This window comes from Manacus vitellinus, unplaced genomic scaffold, assembly GCF_001715985.3.
Source record: "Manacus vitellinus isolate BGI_N305 unplaced genomic scaffold, ASM171598v3 scaffold_46_pilon, whole genome shotgun sequence".
NCBI classification, from domain to species: domain Eukaryota; kingdom Metazoa; phylum Chordata; class Aves; order Passeriformes; family Pipridae; genus Manacus; species Manacus vitellinus.
The window spans coordinates 2,591,177-2,602,622 of NW_021940578.1; the positions used below are offsets into that span (position 1 = coordinate 2,591,177).

The following is an 11,446-nucleotide window of genomic DNA, read 5'->3' on the forward strand; positions in this document are numbered from 1 at the left end:
AGGGGAGGGTCGCTGCAGTGGGGAGCACCCCACAAACACTGCTCCCCATCTTGCCTCGAGGAGGTTGGAGGGTGCAGCTGTGAGCAGCCCTCAGGCACATCCCCAAAGGTGGGAACTGCTGGGATAAGCTCCACAGGCACCTCTTCCTTGCCCAGATTAGGGTCCTGGAGAAGCCTCTTGCTCAGCAGCCCCTCGACACCCTAAAGCAGGTACTGGTGGGTCATCACGGTGGGGAGCCCCTCACCCCCTCTGCCCCCACAAAGGGAGTGGGTCAGGGCCCAGGACACTGGTGTTGACCCCCAGGTTTATCACCTCTCCCCGAGACAGACAGGGACCCCACAATGCTGGGCCAGGCTGTGCTGGCAGGGCTCTGGTGACGGACGGTGCTGAACATATTTCCTGGATAAAAATAGACCTTTGGTGCCCAGAGCCACCTGTCACTTGCTCCACTGGCTGGCAGACACATTCCTGTGGAGGTTCTGCCTTTTCCTGAAGTTTCTCAGGATGCTTTCTCTCCCCTGCTCTTACCAGGTAGTTCCATTTGCTGTCCCTGAATCTGTGTCCGTTTGTCCCATGACACATCCCTGAGGTGGCCACCACCACGCTGGGGCTGTAGGGAAGTGCACTGGTTTGTATCAGTACAGGTGACAATTGGGGCGCCACCAGACCTGTGCTTAAACTCCAGAACAGCCTCCTGTGTGTTGTTTTCTCACATCTCTTGATTTCCTCCCCCAGCTCCTTCCCATCGTGGATTCACTCTTGCTTGACCTAACCAATCCTTGTACTTGGCTGCCAGAAAAGCTCAGGGCGTTGTTTTTCCTGTTGTTGCTCTTATTTATGTTTTCTTTTAAATGCTGTTTGCCTGATTTATTTATGGAGAGTAAGAAAAATGTAATAGTGCATCTCTTTTTAGAAGTATTCAGTTAGACTTCTCTTTACACAATCACAGAATCGTGGAATGGTTTTGGATGAAGGGACGTTAAAGCTCTTCTCATTCTATCCCCTGCTGTGGGCAGGGACACCTTCCACTATCCCAGATTGCTCCAAGCCCTATCCCACCTGGATTTGAACACTTCCAGGGATGGGGCAGCCACAGCTTCTCTGGGCAAAATATATTTATATTCTAGATTGGCAAATGAATCTCCCTCCCCATTCCTTTTTGTCCCTCAGAAAGGGCACCTTTGGAAAAGACCGTTTTAGGAGTAGATTGTTCCAGACAAAAATACATGGTCTGCAAATTCTTTTCCTCCTGGATACAGTGATTTGAGCCCAGTGGTTAGAGCCTGATTGTGGCTTTCAGGTTGACCAACCCAACAGGATGTGTAATACCACCTAAATACCAAATTCTCCCTCGCTGGGAAGTCTGGAATAACTGAGCATGTTTTTCCGTTCTTATTCCTTTCAGACAGTGTTTGTTGGGAAGAACAAGCCTCAGAAAGATCCCCTGAGCTCCTTCCGCTGGCAGGGCTTCAGGCTGGAGGAATATCTCATCGGGCAGCCCATCGGGAAGGGCTGCAGCGCTGCCGTGTACGAAGCAGCCATTCCTTTCTCTCCCAGTCCTCGGGAATGTGTGGAGAGCAACCATCTCCCAGCCGTGCAGCAGGATCGTGGCTCAGCTTCCCAGGCAGCTGGAGAGGAGCCTGTGGTGAAACACCAACCGAAAGGGGCTTTCCCCTTAGCTATCAAAATGATGTGGAATATTTCGGTAAGGAGTCGGCTCTGAGTTCCTGTGTCTGTCACTGGGGAATTCTGGCTGGAATGTTTAATACTGGAGTGTTGAAAGCGCTAATTATGGAGCGCAGGATGAGTGTGTCACAACAAAGCTGTTGGTAGGTGACACTGGAGATGTAGAGTGTTAGGAAAGAGTCCCATAGCGAGGTAATTAGCGTTCATCGTCCTCTGGAACCTGCACTGAGAGCTCCTGCTGCTGGAGTTGTTGGGTATGGAGGGGATGTTTTGGGAAGAAAAGGTTTTCTGAAGCTGGCTCTGATGGAAAGGTCTAAGAATGGGAAAACCTGTGATTGAGGAATTGGTGTTCTGTCAGTGTCAGCACAGAGATGGGGTTTCTTCCTGAAGAGTCACAGGGTAGGCAGTAACCTTCCTGCTGGGTCCCCTTGCCATCAGGTGACTGGCCAAGATCTGCTCCAGAGTTTCTCACCTCATGTGACTGGTGATCCAACCCCTCCATGTGGCTATTCCACATTAAAAAAAAATCCACAGGGCTTTCCCTGTTGAAGAGGTTTAGTGGCACTTGATGTGACAAGTGGATATTCCAAGAGAGTCTTCCAAAATGCCAACATCTGGAATCCACTGGGCTCCAGAAGTACCCTGGCATTTAGCTGTGGGCTTTTCCACTTGGGTTTGGGAGTGCGAGGTGTAGCTCGGAGCACTGGCAGTCAAGGGTGCATTTGAAGTGACAAACAGGTTTCTTTCTGCAGGTAAAGGCCTTGCCACATCCCTTGGTGAAATCTTTAAGTAGTTAATTGCCTTCCCTGATTTTCAAGGGAGGGGAGTCCCTGGAATTTTGTCTCAGTGATCCAGCTCCAGACACAGTGCCAGCACAAGGATTGTCTGCTTTTAGCCTGCAGCGGATGATTTTGGAGCTTAAACCAAGGTGGGGTGTGGTTGTTGTTGCAGGCTGGTTCCTCAAGTGAAGCCATCCTCGATGCCATGGGCCGAGAGCTCGTTCCAGCCACCGGAGTTGCTTTATCCGGGGAATACGGAGCTGTCTCTGGCCGCAGGTATGGACATTGTGGAAATGGGGGTGGTTCTCAAATGGTGATGGACTGATTCTGTCCATGGATTAATTTTGCAGCAATATGCACTGTTAAGAAGGTGGTCAGAGCTTTCTAGAATAGTTCCTGAAAGGAGATAAACCCGGCAATTACTAAGTTTGGTGTGCAGGGAATACCCACAGCGAACCTTTGTGGTCCAAAGCGTGTTGGAAGGGCATGCCAATACTTTGGGAGCATTTGGGGTCCTGCCAGGGGTCTGATGGGTGGCTGTGGCCAGGCACTTCCTGCCCAATGCCGTAGTTTGTCTGTGTGTGAAATGTGTTGGTATCTGCTGAGTCAAAGGCTGGAGGAACCACTGATTAAAGATCATTTAAATATGCACCGTGGTGCTTTTTAATTGCAGAAATACGTACATGCAGTAGGTAACAGTTTGAGTGTGTTAAACATCAAATGATTTCACTGTAGTACAATTTGACTGTGAGATTTGAGAACTGGTTTGGTGTAAAATGGGTGCTGGGCAGGGAGGTTGAAACTGGGTTAGTGCAGGGAAACCAGTGAGAAGGAAAATGGAAATTGCTCAGTTCCCACTCTTTCACCTGAGTGGGAAGTGAACAAGCAGCATGAAGGTGGAAAATCTCATGGAAACTTTTAAATTACCTTGAGCTAGCTATCTTTTTGTTCAAAAATATGTCTTTTTGTTCCATTTGAAACAATGGAGTCTACAGCCCAGATTGCCTGATTTAAATTTCAAATCCATCCCGGCTGCCAATACAAATGAATAATGAATGCTGTGCCCTGTGTGGCTGGCTGGGAATGCAACAGGGCAACCAGAGGGGTACTTGACATTCAGAGGATGAGAGATCTGTGTTGCAGATGCAGACAGGTAACCTGTTTTCATTGTAGTGAGAGCTTCCTGCCTGTGCCATAAAATAGAGGGTCTAAATCGATACTTCTGGTGTGAGGTTTACCTCATTTTGCATCTAATAAAGTAATTTTGTTTGGGTTTTTTCCTCTAGAGCTGTTGTAGCTCTTTTTGAATGGAAGAGCAGCCTCTGACTGGCTCTGACCTTGTTAGCAGCGTGGAAGGTTTTGTAGGGCTTGAGTAAAATGAAAGGCTGAGTGTTATGTGTGAGGGTTTCTATCAAAGCTTCGTTTGCAGCATAGGTTAAGGACCTGTATTTCCTGTGTGGCCATGGAATACAGGGAAATCCAGTTACAGGAGAGCCCCTGTGAAGCCTTGGCTGGCTCAGTTTGCTGTGGTAGATTCTGAAATCTAGAAAAGGTACTGGAAGCTGCTGTGGTGGATCCACTCGAGCTGCAGGTGCTCTGCATCCACCTTGGAAATGCTGGCCAAAGGTGCTACTTGGGAAATGGGTCATGAGGGCAGAGAAGCTGCTGCCATGTTCTTCCTCACGGAATGAATTCAGGATGTGAATGTCTGACTATTTGCTTAACGTGCTGTCCTGTAATCCACGCTGTGCAGCTTTAATCTCTCTCTGATGAGGTTTCCAGTGCAGAATAAATGTGTTTGCTCGCTGCTGTGGAGCCCCTTGGTGGGGAGGATGTGCCATTTTAATGGAAAGTAGTTCCAGAAATAACAGCAACATGTCTGTGATCCATCAGAACCGACCAGGAGACTGATGCAGTCTGTGGTGTCTCTCCTTCCGCACAGAAAACCCCTCCTTGGGAGAAAGAAGTTGCAACCCCATCCCAATATAATCCAGGTGATCCGAGCATTCACATCCTCTGTCCCTTTGCTGCCTGGAGCCTTTGCTGACTATCCTGACATGCTTCCATTGAGCCTGAATCCCAGAGGGATCGGTCACAGCCGGACGCTCTTCTTGGTGATGAAGAAGTAGGTGGAGAGAATCTGATTAACGTGACTTGGGTACTCTGTGCTATGCAGGCCCCTGCAAAGCTTGGGCCTAGGCTGCTGCCAAAGAGCAGAGTATGCTCTTGGAAATGCCTCCCAGGACTGTTCCAAGTCCTTGAGCTTCTAACTCTGCTTCCACAATGAACACAAATCGTTCTTTTTAATAATTACCCCAAATTAAAGTAAGGAATGTGGAGTTTGTCCCCATTCGCCTGCCCTCCTAAGCCTGAAGTTCACCCTTAGTCTGAGCATGCTGCTAGAGATGGAGTAGAATCAGTAATGAGATGAGCCAACACTGAGGCTGAACTGCCAGTGATAAGCTTCCAGGCTGCTAATTCCCAGTTTTTCCCTGTTCTGCCTAGTTACCCTTGCACACTGCGCCAGTACCTGCGGGAGAACACTCCGGATGTTCGCCTCTCCACAATGATGATTTTACAGCTCCTGGAAGGCGTGGACCATCTTGTTCGACATGGGATAGCACACAGAGACCTCAAGTCTGACAACATCCTGGTTGAATTCGATTCTGGTACGTAGATCCCTGAGGATAAATGCCAATTAACTTGTAGAAGGGATACAGTCGTGTAGGTATTCAGAGAAGTCTCACCCAGCTGTGTGTGGAGGGGGGGAAAAACATCAAACCCTTTGAAAAATCTCAGGTTTAATTTTTATCTTGGTGTTTGGTGTCACTGCAGCAGTGGGGAAGTCATGAATCCTGTCTGTGCATGAGGTTTTGGATCATTAACATGGACACAGAGTGTTGCTGAGGTGATGCATTGCATGAGCACAGCCAGCGTTCACTGGAGCATCTGATAACGCCACATTTGGGATGCTGCAGGTGCCTTTGCTTCAGGCTATTGGCTCTGTCATCTCTCCCAAGCCAAACTGCACAGAGAGCCTCTTAAAATCTTACTCCATAGCCAAGTTAATTCTGCATCACCCTGGGATGATGAAACAGGGGTTGGGAGCAAGAGGAATCGACTGTTACAGCCAAAAGCATCTTTTTCATGGGCTTGTTCTGTCAGCCTCTAACGGAGATTTTAATTACCTGAGCTCGTTTTCAGTGTGATTGAGATTTAAATGGGCAGGAAGCAATAGCAGGCAGGTCTGTGTAATTAGGAGTAGAAGAATTAGCTTGAAGAGTATCAGGGAGAGACAGAGAGTATGGGAATGCACCCTGCCTTCCCTGAGAGAGGGTGCACGATACGGAGGATTCCCTCTTCCCCAGGGCTCAGGATTTAGAACCATAGAATGGCCTGGGTTGGATGGGACCTTAAAGCTCATCTCATTCCAACCCCTCTGCCATTGGCAGGGACACCTCCCACTAGACCAGGTTGCTCTAATCAATCAACTATCTGGATGAGGGGATGGGAGTGCACCCTCAGTCAGTTTGCAGAGGACACCAGGCTGGGTGTTGATGTGACGTGGTGTTCAGTGCAGCCATGTCCTCCCAAACGGAACCCTAACTCTGCCAGCCCTGTGTTGTTCACAGCTGGCTGCCCCTGGCTGGTCATCACCGACTTCGGCTGCTGTCTGGCAGATGAAAAAGTTGGCCTGAGGCTGCCTTTCACCAGCTCCTACGTGGATCGGGGTGGCAACGGCTGCCTTATGGCACCAGAGGTAAGTCCCTCTGAAGTGGTGGTTTATGGTGTTGGTTTTCTGCTTGTTCTGCTGTTGGGACTAAAAGTTTTGGCGGCATAGAAGGTGTCCATGTCCTAACTTAAGTTAGACTTGGTGAAGCCTGAGCTGAGCACTGTCCAGCAGACACCTTGAGCTCTAACAGGTGAAACATAATCAGTTGGCATCTTTCCCCCCAAAATTTACTCTCCAGTCTTAATTCAGGCCCCTTCCTGTGTAACTATAAAGAATTATATCCAGCAGTCCTCGTGTTGCAACAGTGGTTTTTGGCTGAAGTTCAAGGCGGTTGTGAAATTATTTGCAGTTCCTTTTTATTTCTCTGATGATAACCCTAATAAAAGCCAAGACACCCTTAACTGTGCTGGACCTGGCACACCTTGCCATGGTGTCGGTTGTTCATCTCCATGTCTCCTGTCTCCATAATTCCAGCAGGAAACAGCCCTTGGGACTCAGAGAATGCCAGTCAGTGGCAACTTAGGTGCAATGTCCAAACTCCTCCCAGCATCCCAGTGGGCTGAGCAGTGCCAGAGGCTTATTTCGTGCCAATGGGGAATATTTACACTGGAGATCTCTATGGAACCCGCCTTTGGTTTCAGTCTTTCAGTTTATTACAGGAAAAATGCCGATTTGACCATAGAAAATAAAATTTGAGCACAGAGGCCACACTCGGGCTGTTTGTTTGAGCATCCCCCTCTCTGTGGCAGGTGATCACAGCATCACCTGGCCCTGGCACAGTGATCAACTACAGCAAAGCTGATGCTTGGGCTGTTGGAGCGATCGCCTACGAAATCCTGGGCCTGGCCAATCCTTTCTACGGCCACGGGGACTCGACTCTGGAAAGCAGGAGTTACCAGGAGGACCAGCTGCCACTCCTGCCTGATCACGTGCCCCTCGAGGTGAAGCAAGTGATAAAGATGCTGCTTCAGAGGGATCCCAGCAAGGTAAGACACCGTTGTCTTCAAGATATGCCCCTTGGGAGTGTCATTTGTGGATTGTTTTGCCTTGGAGGACTGCGAGTGCAGGAGTTGATCCAGATCTCACTGCAGCCTCCATAAGGGTCAAATCTAAACAAAAAGTCTTTGCTGAGGGACAGTGGTGCTGAATCATTTCAGGGATTTCAGCCCATGTTTGTGTCAGGACTGGACCTCAAATTGGGGGTTTCACTGAGCAGCCTGACATTAATAATCACAGAGAGTTTTTAATTGACAGAGAGTTTTGTCAGTACAGATGCTCTGTGCTGGTGATGTGACTGAGTGCAGAGGGATCAGCTAACCTTCCCTCTCCCTCCTCTTGCAGAGGTTGTCTGCGAGAGTTGCTGCAAACGTGCTTCACCTGAGCCTCTGGGGTGACAGTGTTGTAGCATCCAGGACCCTGAAACCCGACCAGATGATTGCCTGGCTCCTCTGCCAGTCAGCTGCCACCCTGCTCACCAACAGGCTGGTGGATAAAAGCCGGGTAGAAACCAAAATGAAGATGTGCTTTTTGGCAAACCTTGAGTTTGAAGACCTCTGGGCAGCAATATTCCTGTTGCTGGCCTGGAGAAGCCATTCTGGGTGAAGGAACCACCTGGAACACGAGCATTTCAGTTAAATGGCACTTTCTAAAGGCACATATAGGAACCTGTCCTTTCTGTCTGCCTGGAATCCTGTAGTGCTTTAGGGAACAAACTGCAAGCCTGTGTTTAAGAGCTTGAGTTTCCTCTAGCAAGTGTTAGCACACCCTGCTTTTCTCCCTCTGCTAGAGGAGATGCCCTTGCTTCCTTACTGTCTGGGTGGGAGGGTGTGTGGACCTTGCAGGTGTCCTGAGGTACGTGGCTGGTTTTGCTCCCATTTGGGAATTCTTTCTTGACTTGTGTGTTGAGTGGAGCAGGTTCCCTTTGAGATGGGGTGGGTGGGAGGAGGCACTGTCTGCCTGCACTTTACATGGAAACATCACAACCTTAACAACACTCTGAGAAAGCTGAGCTGACAAAGGGATGTGCAGTTTCTCTGTTCTTGGGGAAACCAGTGGTGATCTGAGGCTGCTATTCCTGTGAGCTGCAAAATGACGAGCCTGGAAGCTTCCTGGTGAGGTGCTGCCTGGTAACATGAGCGTCAGCAGCACTGAGCACCTCACAGTTGTACGCAGGAGAGTGGAGGCACATCGTCCTCAAACCCCGCTTGTGTCTGTTCTTAACTGTTGTAGTTCTGTGGTGATGCTGCTGCAGGGTCCAAGGCTGGGTCAGAATGTCCAGTTAGGGATGGTGCTCCAAACAAAATGAGGCTAAGCAGCAGCACCTGCTTGAAGAGCTTAGTGTGATGCCCTGCTGTTTTACCTGCCTGTTTTTAATTCAGTGAAATAATATCCTTTGGTGGGGAGGACAGGAGACATCAATCTTTAAATAATAACAACAGCCATGTTTATGAAACATCATTCAATTTTGTGTCTATAAATGTGTTTAGAGGAACTTGGGGACAAAGTTATTTATGCTTGTTGCACAATAAATTGAAGATTAAGCTCTGTGGCTGTGTGGGTTCTCTCAATCCATGGTGTCTTAAACAATTGTTCAGCTCTTTCCATTGCTGACTGTGGAACACAGTATTTTATTCCAAGTGAGTTTCCCAAAGAGGAATGGACTTTGCTTGTGGATGTGCCTGTTTTGTGCTTTCCTGCATGGTATATCTCTGGCTGCTCCTGCAGTTTCCAGGTGGAGGACAGCAATGGCTGATATCCCTGACCATCACATGATAACGTTCTGCCAGGGTCCTGCACAGCATTTCAGTTCAGCAAAGAGGGAATCACAGGAAACTCAGCTCTTTGGGGAAAAAAGTTGCAAAAAAAGACCTTTGTAATATTGATCTGACCACACCTAAGTGGGTGCTGCTTCTTCTTACAATACTGAATTCTTGCAGTGTGTCTTTGCTGCCTTGGGTTTGTGTGTGCTCTCCTGTGAGCTCTGTGCCCAGGTCTGGCAGCGAGGCACATTCCCTGGTCACTGCCTCTGGAGCCTTTTGGAGAGTAAATACTGTCCCTGTGTGGTGGATCTCTGCTCTGAGCCCTCTTTCTGCTGTGAACATCATTCCCATGCCTTTCCCTCTCCCAGGTCTAGTCTCTACATGAGTAGGGAGCAGAATTAGGAGCTGGAGCTGTCTGATTTCAAGTGTGTTGGTATTCACCCAGCCAGGATTTAATCTGTGCTGGTCAACTCCAGACACTGGAAACTTGCTTGCCCTGGCAATCATTTCATCTCTGCCCTCAAAAACAGCCTAAAATGCTAGTCCCACAGCTTGTCCCTCTGGTCCTTAAATCCCTGTTAATGCTTCCCCTGTGCTTGCATTTTGTCCGCCCATCGTTCTGCTGAGCTTGGACTTTCCCTTTGTTTTCTTTCCCTCCTGCCTTCCATTTTCATGACTCCTCAGCATTCTGGGTGCTTTTGTGAGGTGCAGGTTAAAAGTGCAAGCTGTTAATGCTCCAAATGCTGCCATGCTATCTGAATGCCCGAGGGGAGCCAACTGGGACGATTCCCAGTGCGTCCCCTCCTGCCCTGTCCCGCTAATCCCTGCACAGGCTCTTGGTGGAGGCGCTCAAGCCAAAGCCTCTCACTGCCCTGTTTGCTCCTGGTGTTTGCCAGGACTGTGCCATTGGGAAAGGGGGTGGCTGGGCTGGATCTCTGCCCTTCCCTGGGCAGTGGGATGTCCGACTGCACTTTGAACCCTGGAGGGAGGCTTGGCGGAGGCTGCTGGCTCTCTGCCCACCCCTGACACTCGAGACAGAACCGGCTCCAAAGCACCTCTCGCTGTGTTCCCTGTGGGATAGAGAGTGGGAGTCTGTGGAGCAGGATGAGGCACCTGCTCTGGGCTGGCTGCTTCCAGCTGCTGCCATGGCAAGCTGGACCCTGCACTCGCAAGCTGACGACTGCAGTGACCAGTGCAGTGGCTACCTCACACTGCGGCCCGTGGCTCCTGGCTCCTCTGGCCGCCTCCAGCTCCTTACCCAGTGTGTCCAAGGGGTTCCTCCAGCCCCCGATCCTGGGGAGCAGGGCCCCTTGCTGCTGGGGCTCACAGTTCAACGTGCCTCCCAGTGCCCTGCTCGTGGCCCGGCCCGTGGGGGTCTGCTCCATGATGAGACTCCCCGTGCAGGCGTCGGCGCGGGGACTGGACGCGGCGTTTGTCGGTGTCCCGCTGGACACAGGTACATCCAACCGGCCGGGAGCCAGGTAAGGGTGAGCCGTGGGGAGCTGGTGCTTCGCTCTGGCACAGCTCTCCTCTGCTGAGAGGAGCTCTGCTGGGAGCTCTGCCCGGTGGCTTCTCCCAGCTGCGCCGTTCCGCAGGTTCGGCCCACGTCAGATCCGCGCGGAGTCGGCCATGGTGAGGAGGTACAACGGCAGCACCGGGGCAGCGCCTTTCGACTCCCTGCGGGTCGCTGACATCGGGGACGTGAGCGTGAACCTCTACAACCTGCCCGACAGCTGCCGCCTCATCCGAGAGTCCTACCAGGAGATCGTGGCCTCTGGCTGTGTGCCCCTCACCTTGGGTAAGGACCAAGTTTGCTCAGCCAAACTCCTCCTCTTCCTCCTCCCTCCCATCGTTCAATCCAAACACAGCAGAGGGTGAGTGATGCGGGACTGACTGTTCTTTGATGCCCCTTTTAGGTCAAAAATGATGAGGATGGGTCAGTCTGTAAATACTGACGTGTTTTTGGTGTCCTGCAGAACCACACCAGGACACATCCCTCGTGTCCATCCACCTGTGGGTGTGCCTGGCTTTGCACGAGGCTTCATTTGGGCACATGTTCAAGTTTGCAGCTGTCACAGCTTGGCATCGCTAAAGGAAGAGAATGTGTAGAGTAACGAGGGGCAAATCACCAGTTACAGCATCCTCAGAAAGGGATCATGTGTTTATTTATAAGCCCAATCAAGGGTCCTGCTCCACTGGCTGTCCCTGCTGGCAGTCCTGCACCTCTGGTCCTCCCCAGGAAGAAAGAGGAGATAGGAAACAACCTGCACTCAGGAGCTTCAGGTTTTCCTTCGAAAATGAAGCTCTGGAGTGTATAAATAAATGCAGGATAAATGCAAGGAGGGGAAAAAAAATACCTGGGAACAGAGGTAATGAGTGCTGAGCAGCTCTTGCAGTGTGTTACCCCCTCTTCCCTGTTCTGCTGCAGGTGGAGAGCACACCATAACGTACCCAATCCTGCAGGCCCTGGCAGCAAAGTAAGTTTCTAA

At 50.4% G+C, this 11,446-nt stretch overlaps 2 protein-coding genes across 2 annotated transcripts in view; both read left to right on the forward strand.

Annotated features, from left to right (window-relative positions):
* Positions 1-1,407: 1,407 nt before the first annotated feature.
* Positions 1,408-8,746, forward strand: PINK1 (PTEN induced kinase 1). Its single transcript, XM_029962449.1, has 7 exons — positions 1,408-1,705; positions 2,638-2,741; positions 4,408-4,590; positions 4,971-5,134; positions 6,098-6,225; positions 6,948-7,184; positions 7,540-8,746. Exons 1-7 carry the CDS (start codon positions 1,688-1,690, stop codon positions 7,798-7,800), a joined length of 1,095 nt encoding a protein of 364 aa, XP_029818309.1. The 5' UTR covers positions 1,408-1,687; the 3' UTR covers positions 7,801-8,746.
* A 1,030-nt stretch (positions 8,747-9,776) lies between these two features.
* The window catches only part of AGMAT (agmatinase), a 4,763-nt gene continuing 3,093 nt past the window's right edge, over positions 9,777-11,446 (forward strand). Inside the window, 3 exon segments of the mRNA XM_029962435.1 lie at positions 9,777-10,438; positions 10,553-10,755; positions 11,386-11,438. Coding sequence (XP_029818295.1) covers positions 10,062-10,438; positions 10,553-10,755; positions 11,386-11,438 — 633 coding nt within the window. The 5' untranslated portion in view covers positions 9,777-10,061.

Coding starts and splice junctions, on each gene's coding strand:
- PINK1 (XM_029962449.1), top strand. Junction 6,226..6,947: donor GCTGCCTTATGGCACCAGAG/GTAAGTCCCTCT, acceptor TCTCTGTGGCAG/GTGATCACAGCATCACCTGG. Junction 7,185..7,539: donor TTCAGAGGGATCCCAGCAAG/GTAAGACACCGT, acceptor CTCCTCTTGCAG/AGGTTGTCTGCGAGAGTTGC.